The sequence below is a fragment of the Gymnoscopelus braueri genome, assembly GCF_963280865.1.
Source record: "Gymnoscopelus braueri genome assembly, chromosome: 16".
In the NCBI taxonomy this organism is placed as follows: domain Eukaryota; kingdom Metazoa; phylum Chordata; class Actinopteri; order Myctophiformes; family Myctophidae; genus Gymnoscopelus; species Gymnoscopelus braueri.
Genome location: NC_137616.1, coordinates 38,909,316 through 38,932,938, shown reverse-complemented (window position 1 = coordinate 38,932,938; position 23,623 = coordinate 38,909,316). Strand labels below are relative to the sequence as shown.

The 23,623-nt window shown below is 40.7% G+C and overlaps 1 protein-coding gene across 1 annotated transcript in view; it reads left to right on the top strand.

Annotated features, from left to right (window-relative positions):
• Positions 1-585: 585 nt before the first annotated feature.
• The window catches only part of cfap61 (cilia and flagella associated protein 61), a gene marked incomplete at both ends in the record, with an annotated part of 60,230 nt that continues 37,192 nt past the window's right edge, over positions 586-23,623 (top strand). Inside the window, 14 exons of the mRNA XM_080452816.1 lie at positions 586-728; positions 1,792-1,942; positions 2,421-2,497; positions 3,356-3,423; positions 4,214-4,349; positions 5,795-5,927; positions 8,462-8,656; positions 10,155-10,226; positions 11,214-11,332; positions 14,995-15,034; positions 17,345-17,484; positions 19,276-19,405; positions 21,564-21,641; positions 22,092-22,295. Of these exons, the coding sequence (XP_080308942.1) occupies positions 586-728; positions 1,792-1,942; positions 2,421-2,497; positions 3,356-3,423; positions 4,214-4,349; positions 5,795-5,927; positions 8,462-8,656; positions 10,155-10,226; positions 11,214-11,332; positions 14,995-15,034; positions 17,345-17,484; positions 19,276-19,405; positions 21,564-21,641; positions 22,092-22,295 (1,686 nt within the window). The remainder of the gene's footprint in view (positions 729-1,791; positions 1,943-2,420; positions 2,498-3,355; positions 3,424-4,213; positions 4,350-5,794; positions 5,928-8,461; positions 8,657-10,154; positions 10,227-11,213; positions 11,333-14,994; positions 15,035-17,344; positions 17,485-19,275; positions 19,406-21,563; positions 21,642-22,091; positions 22,296-23,623) is intronic.

Sequence of the window (23,623 nt, the reverse complement as noted above, 5' to 3'; positions counted from 1 at the left end):
TTTTGAGGTATTTGTACTTTACTTGAGTATTTCCAATTTCCAATACTTTTACTTCTACTCCACTACATCTCAGAGGCAAATATTGTACTTTTACTCCACTACAATTATTTGAAAACTTTAGTTACTAGTTACTTTTCAGATATAAATTATTATATTATGAAACGTACATTAACCACTTTTGCCCTATTTTATACCTAGGCTATTTGAAAATAGCCGATCTACAAGCTCACAACGCGTCGCATCACGACGCGTTGTGAGCTTGTAGATCTGCTATTTTCAAATATTTAGTACTTTTACTTTTGGTACTTTAAGTACATTTTGATGCCAATACTTTTGTACTTTTAATCAAGTAAATTTTGATTTCTGGACTTTTACTTGTAACAGAGTATTTCTATATTGCAGTATTGGTACTTTTACTTAAGTAAAGAATTTGAGTACTTTTTCCACCACTGCCTATTTGTAAAAGTAATAGCCTATAGCTCTAAACATATATATAATATGTTTAGCCCTCACTACATAACGTATACTGCATGGGGAATGAGTGTGTGATATATAGTTGTGTGTGTGTGTAACTCTAACAGGAAGATGACCACCATAACTTCAGCCTGTGGAACGGTTGAAAGCGTGACGGTGAGACGCACAGAATCATGTGATGCTCAACAGATCCATGACCTGATCAACCCTTCAACTGTGGCAGTGTTTGGGAGGGTCAATGTCATCCATCTTCTGTGAGTAGCCTACCAACATCACAACTCATATGTGTGTGTGTGTGTGTGTGTGTGTGTGTGTGTGTGTGTGTGTGTGTGTGTGTGTGTGTGTGTGTGTGCGCCTGCGTGCGTGCGTGCGTGTGTGTGTATATATAACTTCATAGAGTTCATAAATAGCTTCATAGACTTGTTTGACAGCACTCTCATCTGTGTTGTGTAAATTAATGTTTTTTTTTAAAATTCTTTCTTGCACATTATCTTCCACCATTGGTTCTGTACTTGGTCTGCTCTTTTTTCTCCCTCTACACCAAACCGCTTTGCCAAAAAATAGCAGCTCTACGTGTAGATCTGATATTTTTTGGCTAATGTTCTCCTCAGAATAGGGATGGATGGGAGGGTCGAAGTGGTCAATGTAAAACAAATTTAACAAAAAGTTCCCATTACAAAGATTTAGTAACTTTGAGGACCCCCCCCCTAGGGGTTCTGGACCCCCTGTTGAAGACCCCTGGTCTGTACTCTTAAACCAGTGGTCCTCGACCAGTGGTCCGGGGACCACCAGTGGTCCTCGAGGGGGTTCCAGGTGGTCCCCAGCTAAATGATGGGGAGTTGGTAACCAAATGGACCCTTATAGATCTTTAACTCTTGAGAGCGTAAAATGAAACCAAATGGACCCTTACGGGTCCATTTGGTTTCATTTTACACTCTCAAGAGTTAAATTATTGTTAAACATCTGCTTTACTTAATTTACAAGAAGTCTTACACAATTAGAGAATGTAGAAGGATTGTTATTTTGATCCAATGGTGGCCTGTTATCTCTCCTCTATGGCACCACATCAACACAGCATGGAATTGCGGACAAAATCGCATCCAACGATAACAAAATATTCATACGTTTTGGGTCTGAGAGTCTAAAAATCTCATCAAACGGTGGTCTGTGTGGCTCTTGATATGAAAAGGGTTGAAAACCACTGCTCTAAACAATATACTATCGAAATATCTCTCTCACTCTCTCACTCACTCACTCACTCACTCACTCACTCACTCACTCACTCACTCACTCACTCACTCTCTCACTCTCAAACAGAGAGCGAGCTAACCTGGCAGTGACCGTGGCCAATGCAGAGAGCGAGGTTCTGGCCCACGCTGCCTTCTTTGACTGTCCAGTCGGAGACGTCGTGGACCCGGCTCTCTGGGAGCCTTTTCTACGCCGGAACTTCAGCGCTGAAAAATGCACCGTCTGTATCACTGATGTTTAATTTAACAACCCATTAAGAACCTGAGGCGATTCTTTAAAAAATGTTTTCTAAATCCTAGCAGTTTTTAGAAAAAAAAAGAAATGACACGATTTAAAAAAAAATAGCAGATCTACAAGCTTGTATATCTGCTATTTTTGAATAGCCAAAGAAATCTAAAGTGACACAGATGTGTTCCAGGTTAATGGGTAACTTTTTTCACAAAAAAAATAATTTTCTACAAGTTTCAATACTTTGTCGTTTTAGATTTTAGCGTTGGCTATTCAAAAATAGCAGAAATACAAGCTGCTATTTTTGATTTTTTTTTGAAAAATCTTGTGTTTGAATTGAAACATATTGAATAATTTAGTGTTTTTTGACACTCTTGATATAACATGCTGTGATTGTACGACAATCAATTTCACCCAGTTTGAGTTGACGTTGAACTGACGGCTTTTCTTTTCTCTCCTCCACCACACAGACATTGAACACGCTGTTCCTCCACCTTTTCGTGGCTCAGTCAAGCTTCGCCACGGCAAGTGTAAAGGAGATCGTAAGGTGGGGAGAGATTATAGAGAATATCATGGTTTCTATCAGTGGTGGAAAAAGTACTACAACCCATTAAGACCTGAGGCGATTCTTTAAAAAAATCTAAATCCTAACAGTTTTTTGAAAAAAATCTTAAAAAATAAATTTTCAAGATTTTTCAAAAATAGCAGATCTACAAGCTCATAGCGTGGCACTTGGTGCCGCGCTATGAGCTTGTATATCTGCTATTTTTGAATAGCCAAAGAAATCTAAAGTGACACAGATGGGTTAAGTAAAAGTATCAATTCTGCAATGTAGAAACACTCTGTTTCAAGTAAAAAATTACTTGAGTAAAAGTACAAAAGTATTGGCATCAAAATATACTTAAAGTACCAAAAGTAAAAGTACTCATTACACAGAATTTCCCATTTCATCAGTTTTCAAAATTTATAAAAATCTTTTGAAAAAAAGTATATATATAGGAGTGACGTGGTTAATGTATGTTTTGTAATAATAATCAAAATCTACAAAGTAACTAGTAACTAAACTTTACAAATAATTGTAGGGGAGTAAAAAGTAAAAGTATTTGGGCCCGAACAGCTGGCTCTAATGTGGCAATGGCATTGCATTGCGGGTTCGAGTCCCGTTCCCGACAAAAAGTTAAAGTATTGAAAATTGGAAATACTCCAGTAATGTAAAAATGCCTCAAAATTTTAATAAGTACTTGTTAGTTGTTACTTTCCACCACTGGTTTCTATAAAACATACTGAGCTGGGATTCGCTATTCATTGTCGTCATATGACGCAACGCTGGAATTGATAATCATAGAATACTGATCCTTGTCGATATATATATATGAATAAGCGTGCTTCATTCGTGTCTTCACAGGGCTGTTTTCAATGTCATCACAGAGCTGCAATACATCTGTCTGGTCAGCCCAAACATCAGCCGCTTAGGTGAGAAATAATCATCTTTCCGTGTACACAGTAAAATCCAGAGTGTTTGTCAGAGAGACAGGGGTCTCCCTGTCTCTTTCATTTTACTAAACTGAAGATTTTCAGGTCGGGATTGCACCGATTTCATCCAGTAAGGAGAGGGAACTCATGCAAGATACTGGATAGGGCATAGCAGTGGCGGCCATTTTTCTGGTTCCACTCCAAAATAGTCAATGCATTTCCCATTGACATTTCCAAAAATATTTATATCAATTATTTTAAGCCTAGAATCAAGCCATCCAGGGTCCTGGTGAATCATGACCATAAAACGTTTGATTCTGTGAAAAAACTTTTTTGAAAACGGCAAAACAAAGGGTATTTATTAAATATAGTATATGATATAATTAAATATAAAATAAAACAAAATCACAGAAAAAACAAAAATGTATGGTCATGATTCACCAGTACCCTGGGTGGCTTCATTCTAGGCTTAAATGAATTGATATAAATATTTTTGGAAATGTCAATGGGAAAAATGCATTGACTATTTTGGAGTGGAACCAGAAAATGGCCGCCACTGCAATGCCCTATTAACAAGTGAAACTGGAAGACTATAAAAGTTGAAGGTGATAAATGGGTTCTCTCTCCTGATTGGATCAAATTGGTGTCCTGAGCAGGCCAGGATATACCATTTGTACACTCTCAGAGTTAAATGAACACTCAGCATTCTTACAGCTTACCGTCACAAACACTCCATTTATTGAGTTGTTGAGTTATGTGAGTCTCAGGGCTGACGCCTGTTGTTTTGCAGAGCCTGCGCTGGATGAGGTTTTTGAGCCGATGAAGCGTCGTCTCTGTGGCCCCGGCCCCGGCCCCGGCCCTCAGTGCCTTGCCTTCGTCTGCCACAGACACGCTCACTGTCCCGCGCTCCATGTCCGCAGAGCCAGGTCCTCACACGCGTACCTCTTTTATGTCCGCACCAATGTTTTAGAATCGGCATCACTTTTATTGTCACATTTGGGCTATTTAAAAATAGCAGATATACAAGCTCATAGTGCGGCACCGAGTGCCGCGCAATGAACTTGCTATTTGCAAAAAAGAATTGTTATCGTGAGAATTTGTACAAATCTTTGAATATATATATATATTGTTTTAAAGCGAACATTCTTAACTCAAATCTTTGCTTCTGGGGGGTCCCTGGAACAACATATTTTGAGATGGGGCTGCAGCCAAATTACATATCATTTTGGGGGTCCTTGACATGGAAAAAGATTGAGAACCACTGATATAGTTTTTCAGATAAGTTACATTTTTTTAGAGGACATTTTTAGAATGGGCTTCAGGTCTTAATGGGTTAAAAAAAAGTATGTTTCTTTGGCTAATAGGTCAAATAATCAAGCTCAGATCAAACTTTACTCAGGAAACACAAGACAAATCTAACGCACCTGGCCTACACTAGGTTAAAACATATATATTTTACCTTTATTACATTACCATACAAATAATTAATGGTATTATTCTTCAGAGAAAGTGGACTAAACCAATAACTAGCCCCCTCTGGGGGTAAATGTTGTTGCGCCGTTTGTGGGTGAACAGTGGGTGAACAGTGGGTGAAATTAGAAATTTTTGTGCAAGTGCCAATGTTTTACCACTCGGCCATCGGACAGCGAGTCCCGGGTTTGTTTCCCGGGCCAGGCAGACCTTTGCTGTGTGTCACTCCCCGGCTCTCTCCTTGTTTCCTGTCAGTCCCCACTGTACTTTCTAAATAAATGTAGAAAGCCCCAAAAATATAAAAAAAACAAAATACAACTCTGGGAGAGTACAAATGTACCTTACGGCATTGGTTCTCAAAGGGGTACTTGAGGGGGTTCCAGGGGGTCGCCAGCTAAATGATGGATAGGAACCAAATGGACCCTTATGGGTCTGTAACTCTGAGAGCGTACAAATGGAACCAAATGGACATTTGGTCCATTTGGTTCCATTTGTACGCTCTCAGAGTTAAACTAACATTGATTACATGATTTTACAATATGAATTGGGGTCCCAGAGATATGCCATTAAATGGGGGTCCGTAGCCTAATGCATGTCAAACTGGGGGTCCTTGAAATTAAAATGGTTGAGAATCACTGCTAGAGCTGTAAAAAAAAATCTTCTCTTATGGGGGTCCCTGGCTTATCTTTTCAAATGGGGGTCCGCGGGCTAATAAGTGTCAATTTGGGGGTCCTTGACATGAAAAAGTTTGAGAACCACTGCCCGTTACGGGTCCATTTGGTTGCATTTTGTACACTCCCATTGATGGACAAACAACTGTGCGTCTTGCGAAAAGCGCAATTGTGGTGATCTGCTTCAAACTTCACATGGCGTTCATGACGTATATCGTTTCATTTTGCAGGGTGGAAGACCACGATGACCTCGCACACATATTCACAGAGCAGAGCAAGGAGCTGTCGGCGTCCTGGGGTCCCTTCTACCTGGCCGAGCTCATCGAGACCCAGGACCACGTAAACCAAGCGGCCGTTTGTGAGGTCGGGTTCAAAGCACTGGTTTATCCAAGCCCTGAGACGATTCTTAAAAACGTTTTCTAAATCCGAACAGTTTTTTTTTTCAAAAATAGCAGATCTACAAGCTCATAGCGCGGCACTCGGTGCCGCGCTATGAGCTTGTATATCTGCTATTTTTTGAATAGCCAAAGAAATCTAAAGTGACACAGATGCGTTCCAGGTCTTAATGGGTTAAACGTCGGGTCCGGGGTCAGGGGGTTCCAGGGGGTCCCCAGCCAAAATGATCGATAGTTAGGAAACCAAATGGACCCTTGCAGGTGTGTTTTGTTACATTTGAGGGGTTTTACAGTGCAGATCGGGATCCCAGAGATGATAAGTGTATGAAATGGCGGTCCATGACTGTAATGCATTATGAAACTGGGGTGAGAATTTGAGAAAATATGCCCAAAATAGGGCTTTCAGGGTTAGAGTCAAGAGAATGAAGAGTTTTTTTTGTTGTTTATTTGTCACTTACTCAGACGGGTACAAACGGCAAAATGTTAGGTGGGACAGACAGGTGGGAGAAAGACTGTATGTGCTATAAATACAACAATATAACAAAAGATAATAATAATGAAAATAATAATACTGGATGTCATGAAATACACGTTGAATAAATAAAAAACGAAAAATATAGACAAGAAACTGAAGAAGAAACTGAAGTTAAAAGTGGTTAATGTGGTTAATTCCTCCGTTGCAGAATCCAAGTATACATTATTTCTATATATATTTTGTATCATGACATTTTTTTTGTACGAAGTCTGGGTCCGTTGTGTTAGGGCGGTCGGTCCACCATGGCAATATTTATAATTATATCATAATAATTATATCAATTCATTCGATTCCGTTCCTAGTGAAAAAATTCCCCCCATTTTTTCAGTCATGGTCATTTCTGGGTGCAGTGTAAAAAAAAAGAAGAAGAAAAAAAACGTTAATAGTGGCACTTGCAGATGCTTTCGCCTGGCTGTCAGAAATGCTCCCGCTGTGGCACATTCCCTCAGGACCTGAGAGATGACAGACAACCCCCCCCCCCCCGCCCTCGCCCCCCCCCCCTTACTGCAAGTGAAGCTGACATGTGTTCATGTGCAGCATATGGTAGATGGGAGCTGCTGCGTGGGCCAAGACATGCTCTCACTGAACATATTGTGTCCAGACATCTGTGGCGTTTTGAAGCCTTTTTTTTGTACTGAAATGATGTCCGCCGCTCAGGAAAACAAACGGCGCAACAACATGTACCCCCAGAGGGACTTTTTATTGGTTTAGTCCACTTTCTCTGAAGAATAATACCATTAATTATTTGGGTGGTAATGGAATAAAGGTTAAATAAAAATATATATGTTTTAACCTAGTGTAGGCCAGGTGCGTTAGATTTGTCTTGTGTTTCCTGAGTAAAGTTTGATCTGAGCTTGATTATTTGACCTACTGTATTAGCCAAAGAAACATACTTTTTTAAAGTAACCTTGTTGACAAAGGCAAGAAACCAGGCCCTGTCGGATGCTGTTGTGTTTAGTGTTACATTGTAGTAGCTTATATCGGTGGTTCTCAAACTGGGGGTCAGAACCCCCAGGGGGGTCCCCACATGATTTTTTTGGGGGTCCCCAGATGACAGTAAAGTGACAATTTAAGGACTTTTAAGACCGTTTTAAATACCTCCTAGAAAAACACCATATACTGCATCAAAAGTGATCAACAAACTATACTATAAAAACTGGTCACACATTGGCCAAATTGTCAAATAATATAAGAAAGGCAAAAAAAAAAAGCGAGGCGTTGTGAGCTTGTAGATCTGCTATTTTCACAATATTTAGGCTTTCTGTGGAACCGAGTCAAACTAAATTGAATGTCTAAACTCCTACATTCAAAGTGCATATCGGGTGGGGGGGTCCCCAGTTCAAATGTGATTATTTTGGGGGGTCAGTCACGGCCACGAAAAGGTTGAGAACCACTGGAGTCGGTTTGTGCAGTGGTGGAAAAAGTATTCAGATGTCTTACTTAAGTAAAAGTATCAATACTGCAATGTAGAAGTACTCTGTTACAAGTACAGTTATAGTCCGGAATTCAAAATTAACTCGAGTAATTGGTATCAAATACATTGGTATAAAAATGTACTTGAAGTACCAAAAGTAAAAGTACTAAAAGGTTTGAAAATAGCAGATCTACAAGCTCACAAGCTTGTAGATCGGCTATTTTCAAATAGCCTAGGTATAAAATAGGGCTAAAGTGGTTAATGTATGTTTTATAATGTAATCATTTACATCTGCAAAGTAACTAGTAACTCAAGTTTTCATATAATTGTAGTGGAGTAAAAGCACAATATTTGCCTCTGAGATGTAGTGGAGTAAAAGCACAATATTTGCCTCTGAGGTGTAGTGGAGTAGAAGTAAAAGTATAGACAATTGGAAATACTCCAGTCAAGTAAAAGTACCTCAAAAGTGTACTTAAGTACAGTACTTTGAGTAAATGTACTTAGTTACTTTACACCACTGTATGTTTGTGTAAATAAACGCCTGTCTTCACAGAGCGGTGGGATTGCTGTTGGCTTCATCGGTGTCAGTGGTGACGTTGACCTGGAGCTGCTGAACGAGAGCTTTGAACTCGGCACGTTCGACGGCCTGTACAAGCAGCAGCCACAACACGCTCCTCAGGGCGAGCGGTCTGATGGTGGCATCTGCACAGATACCCACGTCTCTGCTCCACGGGACCCAGCAGAGAAGGTCTAAAAAGAACATTTACCACAACTAACAATACAATATCCCTTTGAATGTATACAGTAATACAGTGGTGGGAAAAGTACTCAAATTCTTTACTTAAAGGTAGGGTAAGTGATATTTTTTTTTCTTTTGTTGAAAAGGTTAAAGTACTATATTCTGATAGTGATCATTGCTACAGAGTGTTTGTTTGGTCACAGGGGTCTCTCCAGCTCTTTAGTAAACACAATATAGTACATTTTCAGGTAGGTGACAAACTTTAAGCCAATCAGGAGAGAGCACTGAAAATGCATTTTCTGTTTACTATCAGAATATAAAGCTATTTAACACTTATTTTAACCAAAGTAAATCACTTACCCTACCTTTAAGTAAAAGTACCAATACTGCAATATAGAAATACTCTGTTAAGTAAAAGTCCAGAATTCAAAATTGACTTGAGTAAAAGTACATGCCCTATGTATAAAATAGGGCTGAAGTGGTTAATGTATGTTTCATAATATCATAATTTATATCTGCAAAGTAACTAGTAACTAAAGTTTTCAAATAATTGTAGTGGAGTAAAAGTACAATATTTGCCTCTGAGATGTAGTGGAGTAGAAGTAAAAGTATTGGAAATTAGAAATACTCAAGTAAAGTACCATTGTCTCAAAATTGTACTTAAGTACAGTACTTAAGTAAATGTACTTAGTTACTTTCTACCACTGCAGTAATATAAGTATCTCTTAGACATAACTGTCACGTAATATGACTGTGAAAGGACTACAATTGAAGTTGTTTTGCATGCACTGTTCATTATTTGTCAAAAGTGATACCTAGTCTCCAATGCTAGATTCGTATGCAAATATGTGTTTTATCAATCTAAATCATTTAAGGACATGAACATAAACGATCAGCCACTGATTTAAAATGCTGTCCATTCACCTCAATGAGCTTCTGGGGGTCTGGTTCTACCAGTGGTGTGATCAGCACAAACAGTTACCTCTCACTGCCACTTGGGGTCGCCAGCATACACAAAGTGAGAAAAGTCATCAGTGCAGGACTAATCTCTCAAGAACAGATGAGATAGCACAAACAGCAGAGGGCGCTGTTTTTCATTCTCATTTGGCTTTGGGTTCCCAGATTGGTGCAGGACAAGAAGGAGACTGGCTTCTCTGTATATCGTCTCTGTCGGGTGGAAACCTCACACTGTATGTCCAAAACTGTGACTTTTCAGGATTCAAATGCAAAAGTAGCAGATCTGCAAGCTAAAAACGTGCTTCGAGCTCGTGGGATGTGCTATTTTTGATGCTTTTGTGTGACACTGTAGTATGATCAAGTAAGCCAGTATGTATAGGGATGCCCATGCAAAGATTTGAGTTACAAATGTCTACTTAAAAAATATATATAATTCAAAATATTTGCACACATTTTCATGATTAAAATTTTTGTTTTGAATATTTTGAATAGCCAAATAAATCTAGTAGCTTACTTCAACTGTTATGTTTTTTTTTTGGTATTGCATCAGGAGGCAGAAAAAGTTGAAAAACCCTCAGAGCAAGACGAGGTCCACGTCTCACCACCAAGTGAGACAGCTGAGGTAAAACATCCCCGGTTTTTCTCTACATCGAGTGAGTCTCAAACCTTTTCACGTCAAGGACCCCTGAATTGATATGAATATGTCCGCGGACCCCCATCTGAAAATGATTTGTGCCAGGGACCCCCAGAAGAGAAGATTTATGTATTTTTTTTTTGTTGATATTTTTCAAACATTTTTTAATAGCCAACATATAAATGGATAAAGTGGATAAAATCAATGTGACGCCACATTAACCCATAATACCCGGAACTGTGTCATTTTTAGATTTGAGCTAAAAAGCATTATTTTACACTTTAGGCTATTCAAAAATAGCAGATCTACAAGCTCGTAGCGCGGCACCGAGTGCCGCGCTACGAGCTTGTATATCTGCTATTTTTGAAAAATCATGAAAATGTGTGCAAATCTTTGAACATAATATATTTTTAAAGCGACATTTTTTAACTCAAATCTTTGCTTCTGGGGGGTTCCTGGAACAACATATTTTGATGGGGGTCCGCGGTCAAATACATATAATTTTGGGGGTCCTTGACATGAAAAAGATTGAGCACCACTGATATAGAAACATACGTTTTTCAGAATACTGTTGAGATTTAGGAGAAGCCGATGTAGAATCGGCTTCAGGTCTCAATGGGTTAACTACTTCTTCTGGGGGAACTTCTCCAGGAACACCCCCCCCCCCCCCCTCCCCCTACCCCTCCAAGGACCCCTGGGGGGTCCCCGCCGGGGCCCCCCACTTTGAGAACCAATGCTCTCTCCACATCTCCCGCTGTGTCGTAACAAAGCCCTAAAGATCAGCTATAAGTGCACGAGCGGTTGTAGTTAGTTTATAGAGAGAAATGATTTGGGGAGTTCATCTCAGACGACCTTGACATTTCAGACACGCATAAAAAAAGCAGTTGGCGGTCTGGCCTTTTGCAGGGAAAGCACCGAGCTTCATCTTTCAGTTGGCATCGGTGCGGTAATTAATAACACTAGCTCTCGTTTCAGCGAGAGAACACACATGCTGCCGTGCTGCCCGGTGCCAGTGGATGGAGCGGCAGCCCAAAAAAACAACCCGACGCCTTCTGCGTTCGCTTGTTTGTCATCGACAAGAACTACGAAATGCGGTAAGGGTCACCACGAGGTCACCTCACATGCATGAAAGAAATGAGATTAAAGGGATAGTTCACCCCCCAAAATGACTTTTTTTTTCCTATCGATTAGTCACCCCACGGAGACTTGAATTCATGGATATTTTTTTTGTTTTTGTCGCATTCCTAAGCCAATAGTTTGATGACCGGCAGCGGTTCCGGTGGGAGACACAAAGAGTCTCCTTTGTGTCTCCTACCGGAACCGCTGCATACCGGTCCGCTGGTCATCAAATTATTGACTTAGGAATGCGACAAAAACAAAAACATATCCAAGAATTCAAGGCTCCATGATCGAAAAGAATCGATAGAAAAAAAGTGATTATCGGGGTGAACTATCCCTTTAACCAGTTAAACTCCAGCAGAAAATAGCCGATCGACAAGCTCACAACGCGTTGCTGCGCCACCCGTTGTGAGCTTGTCGATCAGCTATTTTCAGCAGAAGCCTTCTCCACAATAACAGAAAACAGAAAATACACTAGCATAGAGCCCTGAGGGATTCCGGTCAACCATATGGGCTTTTAAGTGGTTAAAAGGTACATCTAGTCTTTGGGGGAAGTTAGTTGTACACGATTAACCCCGTTAACCCTGGCTGGCCTCCCTATAGCCGGGCATGTCATTTCTCGAAAATGTCTTGACAATAGCATTTTTTTCAAAATCTGGCAAAAGTGGTTTACAACTTTTATATACATTTTAGATGGAGGGAGAATATACATTTTAGATCATACATGGGCAACTGGCGGCCCGGGGGCCACATGCGGCCCCCACCTTCACGTAATGCGGCCCGCAGGTTGATATTACTGATATATTATTGATTTCAGCTGTTACAATTCCAAACATGACCCGCTTTAATTACTTCAGTCTATATTAGTAGCTTAATGACTAGTATTACAATTCTAGTCTTTTTTTATGTCCAATGTATTTGTATTTAAGTTAATAAAGTTATCATAAGTATAACTAAATGCGTTTGAAATTAAATAAAAATGTTACTTTTAAGGATTCCAATTAAATAAATAGCAAAGAAAATGCAAAAAAATATCCGGATTTCCAATTTAAGAATAGCAAAAATAGCCGATCTACAAGCTCAAAACGCGTCACACTACTTTTGTGTGACATAGAATGGCGAAGTATGGCATTAATTTACGAAAACAATTCTCCAGGATTTTTTTTGCCTAGGGCGCCAAATTGCCTAGCACCGGCCCTGCCCGACAGTATATGCAATGTGGCCCTCTGGAGTGAGTGTGGAAATATAGTGGCCCTCTCCATCATCAAAGTTGCCCACCCCTGTTTTAGATGGAGGGAGAATATACATTTTAGATGGAGGGAGAAAGAGCGCACCAAGTACAGTGCAACCCAGGCCTGTTATACTAAGTATAGAGGGATAGTGGTTAAGGTTATATCACAAAATGAGTTAGAGTTAGTAAAAAGAAAGGTTGGGGGGACACAACAGATAAACCAGTGCATTTTCACACTTGGAAGCATCCATTCATAGTAAAGTGGCTCGCTATTTAAATTTGCGGTGTATAATTAATTCCTTTGTGGCGAATTTGCATCACTTATAGCTGATTTGCATGTGTAGTGTCTTTGAAGAGATGTGTTCCAAAATGAGAGATTCACCATTTGAAAAAAGGCCATATACCATTACCTGCTATTCTAGAATGACAGATGGCACCAACATGCAAAAACAAATTTCTGCCTCTTGTTTAAAAGGATAGTAGGTTATGCTGAATCCCTTCCATTTCGTATATTTGAAATGTCAAATTTCAGGGAATGATTCCCCCCCCGTGTTCATGTCACTTAACGACTTATACCATGTATACTTTGTCGTCCAACTGCCTTGCACGTCAAAAGATTATTAAAATGTATTATAAAAAAAAAAAAAATCTGTATTATTACTGCTGCTAAGCTAAGGTTTCCTTGCATTATGCCTTAACCCATTAAGACCGGGAACGCATCTGTGTCATTGTAGATTTTAGCTATAGCCATTATTTTATACTTTGGCTAGTCAAATGAGCTATGAGCTTGTAGATATGCTATTTTTGAAAAATCATGAAATTTTGTGCAAATCTTTGCTTCTCGGGGTCCCTGGAACAAAATATTTTGAGATGGGGGTCACATATAATTTTGGGGGTCCGTGACATGAAAAAGTTTGAGAACCACTGATATTATTATAGCAACATATGGTTTTCAGAAAACTGTTAGGAACTGTTAGAAAATTGCTGATCTACAAGCTCACGCAACACATTGTGATGCGAGGCATTGTGAGCTTGTAGATCGCCTATTTTTGAAGAAAAACATGAAAAACTCTTAACAAAATGTCCCTATAATGAGTTAGGCCAAAGACATGCCCAGAATAAGGACACCAGGTTTGAAAGTGGGCGACTGACTTTCTTTTGTGCATTTTTGGACACGTCTACATAGAGCGCTGTTGGCAGCCATTTCCGGAGTTGTTAATTGCACAGTCAAGTGAAGTCAAATTACCAAAAAAGTGCGTTACAGTCTGTGTTACAACGCCGCTATAATAACACAGTTGCTTTTCACTTTTCCCCTAATTTCGGGCACATCCTTGTACAGTCAGTGCCAGCGGTGGTGGTGGCAGCCATCCAGTGTTTCCTCCTGTCGTATGTCACCCCCCCCCCCCCCCCGAAAAAAAAAAGGGAGAAAGAATAGTGACTGTTATTTGGCCCCCCGCCCCCCTCCGGGCTCCTCTCACAGTCCCCCCTACTCCCCAGCTGTTAGAGAATATGGAATTCAGACGCTCCCCGCCGAGAATGAGCATATAATTAATGAGCGCGGTGCTTAAAGTGACAGCGAGTCGAAGCCCGAGGAGTTGGACGGTGTTTTGCCGAGAGAGGAGGGCAGGTTGGCTGTGATCTCTCTCCCATGTTGGACTCCTGCCTCTCTCTCTGCCCACACTGGCACGCACGCATGTTTTCACTTAACCCATAACGACCGGGTACGCATCTGTGTCATTTTTTAGATTTCTTTGGCTATTAAAAAAAAATAGCAGATCTACAAGCTCATAGCGCGGCACCGGGTGCCGTGCTATGAGCTTGTAGATCAATTTTTTTTTTAAACTCGTGAAAATGTGTGCACATCTTTGAATATATATATATTTTTTAATCGAAAATGTTTAACTCAAATCTTTGCTTCTGGGGATTCTACAAAATGTCTTCAGTTTTTTGAAAAACATTGTGTTGCTATAATCAGTGGTTCTCAAACTTCTTTTCATGTCAAGGACCCCCAAAATTATATGTGTTTGGCTGCGGACCCCCATCTCAAAAGATTTTAGTTAAAAACGTTCGCTTTAAAAAAAAAAACGTACATATTCAAAGATTAAAAAAAAAAAAAAAAAAAAAGCTAGTGAGCTTGTAGATCTGCTATTTTTGAATAGCCAAAGAAATCTAAAAATGACGCAGATGCGTTCCCAGTCTTAATGGGTTAAGCCTTTGGGGTTTTCTTTTTACGCGCCGTCGCACGGCGGTGTGGCGCGGCGAAAAAAAAAAAAGCCGATCTACAAGCTAAACGACGAGAGGGTTTGTTAGCTTGTAGATCGGCTGTTTTTTTTTTTTTGGTGCACGACTCCGAAGGTAAATGATCCTCATTATCCTCCTCCGTTTTCCCCCATTTGTCTCTTTCAGATCGGTGGACTTCCTCCCGCACATATTCACACTTTTCCCCGTAAGTATCACATTGTGTATAAAGTCACTGTAAAATCCTATGTGTTCATTTGACTCTTGAGAGTGTGCAAATGTAACCAATTTGTACACTCAGAGTTACAAGGGTCTAGGCCAGTGGTTCTCAAACTTTTTCATGTCAAGGACCCCCAAAATGATATGTATTTGGCTGCGGACCCCCCCCCCCCAATCTCAAACATATTTTGTGCCGGGGATTTTTCAAAAAATAGCAGATCTCATAGCGCGGCACTCTAGATCTGCAATTTTTTAATAGCCAAACTATAAAATATGGTTAAATTGGTTAAAATGATTGTGACACTATATCAACACATTTTTCTGGGGACCCCCTGGTACCCCTCCAAGGACCCCACTTTGAGAACCAAGGGTCTAGGCCCTAGGGTCCATTTGGGCCCCTATGGGTCCATTCGAGGGGTCATGCGCAAAACAAAAGCCTCACGGCAGCATGAGTGCTGGGGGGGGGGGGGGCAAATCCGAGATAGTTAAACGGTTCCCTGAGACAAGTGCAGACTTGTTTAGGGGTTAATAATTACACGTACATATGAACACATTCCTGTCCCCTGACCGGCCCCCTCCTTTGTTCTCCAGACCGATCCTCCCCTCTGCATGTACAGTATGCCACATTAAATGATATATACATACATTTACATTGTGAATTATATCATACTTCACTCTCAGACTGGTGGTTTGTCAAAAGCAATTCCGAAGATAATGCAATTCCAAGCAAATTGTCTGTGTTTGTTGAATCTGTATCTTATTTTATTTAGTTTTTCCACACAAATAAATAAAATAAATACATTTCTACCCACACAGTACAGACTTCGCACACTGGATTAACTCTTCCCTTAAGTCTCTCTCCAGCCAGACCAACCTATTCCAAAATCTTTGATTATATAGAGTCTGTAACTACGCTCCCTGAAAGCCCTGGATGGAAGCTGACATCTCTGTCATTCGTCATTTCTGTTCACAAAAAAATTTAAAATATCTTTAAAACATATTTTTGCCTTTCCATTTCTGCTAAGCAGTTAACCCATTAAGACCTGGAACGCATCTGTGTCACTTTAGATTTCTTTGGCTATTTTTGAAAAATCTAGATTTTTTTAATTTTTTATATTCTTTTCAAAAAACTGTTATGATTTAGAAAACATTTATAAGAATCGCCTCAGGTCTTAGGATAAAAACAAAATGTTGAAATATGGAGATAGTCGAGGTTTCTGCCCGACGGCGACGATATGCTTCAACTAATTTGATTTACAGTAGGACAAATGTACGCGGGACATCCGCTGTAGCTTCTTAGCATTTTCAGCTCTTCCGTTGCTGTACGACGGAAGCGTTTGAAAATCGTTTGAATCAACTGACTGTCTTTAGAGACTACACTTTATTTCTTTATTATTACTGCTGCTCAGGTTCCCTTGCATTATGCCATATCTGTCATTTTAGATTTTAGCTATAGCCATTGTTTCATACAAAAATAGCAGATCTACAAGCTCGTAGCGCGGCCGCGCTACGAGCTTGTAGATCTGCTATTTTTGAAAAATCGTGAAAATGTGTGCAAATCTTTGAATATATATATTTTTCAAGCGAACATTTGTAACTCAAATCTTTGCTTCTGGGGGGTCCCTGGAACAACATATTTTCAGATTGGGGTCCGCGACCAAATGCATATAATTTTGGGGGGTCCTTGACATGAAAAAGTTTGAGAACCACTGGTATTATTATAGCAACATAGGGCTTTCAGATTTTTTGAGTGGTGCTAGCCACTCCAAGGAGTGACTTTGTCCTGGTGTGTGTCTGTGTGTCTGTCTGTCCGTATGAGCACGGCCTCTGTGTATGTTTGAGCACAGCCTCAACAGCTGCGGCTGATTGCAACACAAAGATGCAACCAGTTACACTAAATATATAATACACACACACAAACACACACACACACACACACACACACACACACTTTTGAGTAAAAATACTTAAAATGAGTAAAAATACTTAAAATGAGTAAAAATACTTAAATATTAGTAAAGATACTTTAAAGTCCCTAAACTGAGTAAAAATACTTAAAATGAGTAAAAATACTTAAATTGAGTAAAAATACTTAAAAGATGTTAAAATGAGTAAAAACACGTAAAAATCAGTAAAAACATTTTAAAGTACTTAAAATGAGTAAAAATACTTTGAAGTCATCAAAGTCTGTAAAAAGTAACTAATGAAATTAACTCATGAAAGGCACCACTCTCTTCACACTGGTGTGATTTTTTTTTAGGATTGAATGGATTGATAATGACTTGCTTGTCTCTCTCAGGACAGGGACTACTGCGTGCTCACGCTAGCGACGCTGGCCCACGAGTTCCCCCTCATACAGAACTTTGTGCGGGTGGCGCCACGCCCCTCCAGCACCCTGTCCCAGGAGCTCTACGTCTTCCACCGCGCTGCGCTGCTGAAGTGAGAGCGCCCTCCTCCTCCACCACACACACACACACACACCACAATGCATATCTACAATTCAAAAAACAATCATCCTCAGTATCCTAAGCTCTCTTTAACCCATTAAGACCTGGAACTGTGTCATTTTTTGATTTGAGCAAAAAAAACATTATTTTACACTTTGGCTATTCAAAAATAGCAGATCTACAAGCTCGTAGCGCGGCCGCGCTACGAGCTTGTAGATCTGCTATTTTTGAAAAATCGTGAAAATGTGTGCAAATCTTTGAATATATATATTTTTCAAGCGAACAATTTTAACTCAAATCTTTGCTTCTGGGGGTCCCTGGAACAAAATATTTTGATGGGGGTCCGCGGCCAAATACATATAATTTTGGGGGTCCTTGACATGAAAAAGATTGAGCACCACTGATATAGAAACATACGTTTTTCAGAATACTGTTGAGATTTAGGAGACATGTAGAATCGGCTTCAGGTCTCAATGGGTTAATTTTACAATTGATCAGAACTTGAGTTGTTTGTTAGGAATGAATTATCATATACTGTACTTCATCATTATGGCAAGATTGCTTGCATGTAGCCACACACACACACACACACACACACACACACACACACTGAAAGTAGATGAGTCCGATCTGTGACATTTTGTTTAGAGAAAGAAAAAAAATCAATATGCACTAAATGGGTATAATTTGATTCCTTTTTTGTTTTATTGGACCTAGTGTTGTCTCATAAGGACATACCATTTAACACACACACACACACACACACACACACACACACACACACACACACACACACACACACACACACACACACACACACACACACACACACACACACACACACAATCCCAGCGGGAACTCAAGACTCTTACTTTAACTTAAAGCCACACTACGTAGCTTTCCTCTTCTACCCCGGACAAGTGCTGACATGTTTACCATTGGGCTAATGGAGCCTGCCTGCTTGCTCAGGGGATAAATTGAGTCTCGACCAATCAGGTCAAGATTCGTGTCAGATCCTGTGTCTAGGTGAGACATGACCTTTGACACGATCTAAATGTCTCAATAGGAGAGCAGGGAGACTAAATACAACCACCCCACTTAAGTTATATCGTATTAACATGCTCTACCATACAGATTGGACAAAATCACATTTTATTCATTAAAAAGAAGTTACATAGTGCCGCCAGTGGTGGAAAAAGTACTCAAATGTTTTACTTAAGTAAAAGTATCAATACTGCAATGTAGAAGTACTCCGTTACAAGTAAAAGTCCCAAATTCAAAATTTACTTGAGTAAAAGTACAAAAGTATTGGCATTAAAATGTACTTAAAGTACAAAAAGTAAAAGTACTAAAATATTTGAAAATAGCAGATCTACAAGCTCACAACGCGTCGCGATGCGACGCGTTGTGAGCTTGTAGATCGGCTATTTTCAAATAGCCTAGGTATAAAATAGGGCTACAGTGGTTAATGTATGTTTCATTATATCTGAAAAGTAACTAGTAACTAAAGTTTTCAAATAATTGTAGTGGAGTAAAAGTGCAATATTTGCCTCTGAGATGTAGTGGAGTAGAAGTAAAAGTATTGGAAATTGGAAATACTCAAGTAAAGTACAAATACCTCAAAATTGTACTTAAGTACAGTACTTAAGTAAATGTACTTAGTTACTTTCCACCACTGAGTGCCGCTTTAAGTACACTCAGGGTATCTTCCCACTTACGTTTAAAAAGACAAAAACCCTGTAGCGCTGCTGTGTTTATGTTGTTGTTGCTGCGCCCCCTGCAGGTGTGTGGAGGTGAGGCCAGCGTTGAGCGCAGACAGGCCTGCTGTCTGTGCCATGGTGGAGAGGCTCAGTGTGCATCATGAGTCTCTGCTGGAGGACCTGGATGTGTTCTGTCACGCCAGGAGAGACCCGGTCAGTCCACCATCACACACACACACACACACACACACACACACACACACACACCATGATCGATTCGTTCAAAAGAACTAGTTCATTGCCGTGAACGCGAACGAGCTCGTTCGCCTCCTGAAACTGTTACGTTCACGCTATATCATATTCATGCCCCCCCATCTCCTCCCCCTGCACACAGGACGGGAGGGCGGGCTGTATGCGTGACGTAATAATAGCACTCCCGCGATGGTGTTTTTCACCAAAAAATAGCGCTACTGAACAAACAAGAATGTGAGCGAATCATTTGAACGAATCATTGCCGTGAACGTGAACGAAATCGTTCCCTCACTGAAATGAACGTTTTTACCCACCACTACCATGACACACACACACCATGACGCCAGTGGTGGAAGAAGTACTCAGATATTTTTACTTAAGTAAAAGTAGCAATACCACAATATAAAAAGACTCTGTTGTCAAGTAAAGGGCCTGTGTTAAAAATTTTACTTGAGTAAAAGTACAACGGTATTGGCATCAAAATATACTTAAATACCAAAAGTAAAAGTTTGAAAATAGCAGATCTACAAGCTCACAACGCGTTGCGATGCGACGCGTTGTGAGCGTTGTGTAGATCAGCTACTTTCAAATGGCCGAAATTTATTAAAAAAAGGGCTAAAGTGGTTAATGTATGTTTTATAATATAATAATTTATACCTGCAAAGTAACTAGTAACTTTGCAGTTTTCAAATAATTGTAGTGGAGTATTTGCCTCTGAGATGTAGTGGAGTATACACCAGTGGTTCTCAAACTTGTTCGTGCCAAAGGACCCCCAAAATGATATGTATTTGGCCACGCGGACCCCCATCTGAAAAGGTTTTGTGCCAGGGACCCACAGAAGAGAAGATTTGTGTTAAAATGATTCAAAAATGTTCCAATACTTTCAAGATTCTTTTTAATTTAATTGAATAGCCAACATATAAATGGATCAAGTGGTTGAAATCATTGTGATGCTATATTAACTACCTTCGCTGGGGACCCCCTGGAACCGCCCCAAGGACCGCCCCAAGAACCGCCCCAAGGACCCCCCCATGTAACCAAAAGGACCTTACAGGTCCTTTTGGTTAACATGGTTAGCCCCGCCCCAATGCCCCATGTAACCCCTCCCCCCCCTCCTCCCAAAGTGGTTGATCACCCCTAGCGTGACCTTTTTCCCACCCTGCTGAAAGAAATATGAACATAAATATCATATATTATCTTTGTCATATGTTTTACTAAAAGGCCGCTTTTTCATTGCAACCGACAGAATCGGTTGCTTATTTCCACAAAGACAAAACAACTCGACACCTCTTTAATTCTTAAACATCACACGGTGGTTTGTGTTATTATCAATGAATTAATTTAAGCTATTATTTCCATGATTGTTTTGGATTAGCAGGGGGGGGAGAGGGGGGGCGGGGGGGGGGGCATCATCACAGGGTGTCGCGTGCCAAACCAAACAGATCGGCGCGAATTCAGATTCAACAGATTTTCTCATTCTGACAGACGTCCCAGCTGTCACCACGCGGCCCGTTCCAAGACACATAATTACGTCTCCCAAACGAGAATGGAACCGTTAATTCCTTGTGTATCCATCCATCCATCCACGGCGCTGGACCCTGAAACGTTGTGTTTGAGGCTGTCATCATGTCCCAGTCATCTAAATGCTTGTGTAAAATGTATAATGATAAAATAAACCTCCCATCATTCTTTTTTTAATGGGACAGATTGAGAAAGAAAGGTTGAATGAAAGGCAGTGTACGTAGGGGGGTCATGTGAGGACTCAGTCCTGTGTCAGAAGCCGGGGTTAATTAGCACTTAGGATATGCTTGAGCGGAGTCCCTCAGGGCTCTATGATAGTGTCTTTTCTGTTATTGTGGGGAAAGCTTTCGCCGAATTTTCAGCAGAAGCTTTCCCCACAATATGAATGATGGGGTTTAAGTGGATAAGGTGGAAGAGTCCTAACCACCATGCCATCAATTAGGCCCATCTAATCAGTGGTGGACAGTAACCTTATTGGAGTACATTTACTTGGGTGCTATACTTACATAATAAACATAACTCAAGAACTGTAGTGTACTTTGTCCACCACATCTAATCTTAATTTTCTCTCTTTTTTTCTGGTTTCCTTGTTTCACAGGATGGGACACCGGTGCAAGCTTTTGTTGCTCAAGTGCAGAGCCAGATTGTGGGGGTTTTAATCATCCGAAATGAAGAGGTAAAGTGCGGACCAAATTATTATGAATTAATTATTATGAATTATTATTTTGGCTATGCAAAAATAGAGCTTGTAGATCTACTATTTTTTTGAAAAGTCTTGAACATTTGAGCAAATCTTTGAATATATATATTTTGAAAGCGAACATGTGTAACTCAAATCTTTGAATATATATATTTTGAAAGCGAACATGTGTAACTCAAATCTTTGCTTCCGGAGCTCCCTGGAAAAAAACATTATTCAAAAAATACGTAATTCAAAGATTTGCACACATTATTTCACGATTTTTCTAAAATAGCAGATCTACAAGTTCATGGCGTCATGAGCTTGTATACCTGCTATTTTTCGAATAGCCAAAGACATCTTAAAATGACACAAACGCGTTCCCGGGGTTTGAATGGGCGTTAACGGGACAACGTTCCATCACCGACCATATCCTCCTCCCCTCAGGACGTGGAGTACATTCGCTCCCACTACAACATCGAGAACTTCATCTACTTCAGCCAGCACCGCCACGAGGACCACGCGCGCATGTGGCACTTCGTCCTCCTGCCCGCCTTCCAGCGCCACGCCAAGCACTTCCTGAAAGAGGCCCTGAGGCTGGCGCGCAAAACCTGCCTCTACTACCGCGTCTACCCGCCTCGCCACAAACAGGTGGGCCACAAACCCCTGCCCGTTTTAGAATGACTTGAGTGTGCATGAAGAAATACCCTGTTTCTTCGGTTATTCGATTCACCCATTTAGACCTGAGGCCGATTCTAAAAACGCCTTCTAAATCCTGACCTAAGTTTTCTGAAAAACTTCAAATATTTATTCAAAAATAAAAATAAAAAAAGTATTGTGCTATAGCAACAAGAACCCCAAAAGGGTTCCCCGTCTTGAAAGGTATAGTTACAAATAGGGGTTCTCGCCCTAAATGTGTTAACCTACATGAGCGAGATTAAGTGGGTTAGAGGTTCTAAATGTCAGTTTTTATGTATTTTCAGTTAATTGTCCAGCCCTTGTACGAATGCAGGCAGGTGTTCATTGTCTTGCCCGAGGGCACTTTGATATCGTCTCTGTCGGGTGTAAACCTCATATGTCCAAAACTGCTACTTTTCACGATTCAAAAAGAAAAATAGTACTGTAGCCGATCTACAAGCTCAAAATGCGCCGCTTCGAGATGCGTTTCGAGACGCGTTTCGAGATGCCTTTTCGAGGCGCGTTTCGAGACGCGTTTCAAGGCGCGTTTCGAGACGTGTTTCGAGGCGCGTTTCGAGGCACGTTTGGAGACGTGTTTGGAGACGTGTTTCGAGACGCCTTTTCGAGGCGCGTTTCGAGACGCGTTTCGAGGCGCGTTTCGAGACGTGTTTGGAGACGCGTTTCGATGCGCGTTTCGAGATGCGTTTCGAGGCGCGTTTCGAGACGCGTTTCGAGCCTGTGGATCTGCTGCTTTTGCTACTTTTGTGTGACACTGTATAGTAGGCCTATGATCAAGTAGGGCGTTCATTTACGAAAAAACAATATGGAGATTAGAGATTTCTGCCTGACAGCAACGATATGCATCAAGCCTTTTGCGGGAATCGAAAACACACAATTTCCGAAAAGAGAATTCGGACGATTCCAGAAGATTTCCGCCCGTAACGACACGTCCAAAAGAGGCACATCGTCATCGGGGGGGTGAAAGTGGTCAAGGCTGCCATCTTTTATTTACAGCGTTGCTCTGCTCTCTCTGCTCTCCCTGGTGGTCAGGGCAGCAGGTGGCGCCATCGCTGCCAGCTCCACCTCTCCATCCCCTAATAAAAGACATTTCCCCCCAGTGTGTGAGAGAGGCCCTCCACTTCCTCTGCTAATTACCTCTCCACAAACAAACACCAGATTGGCTGGGATGACGAGGTGCAAATAGGATAATGTCAGGGGGGGGGGGGGGGGGCAAGCTAGAGCCAAAGGAAAAGACCAAGACGGAGGAGGATGGAAGCAGTGGTGTAAAGTAACTAAGTACA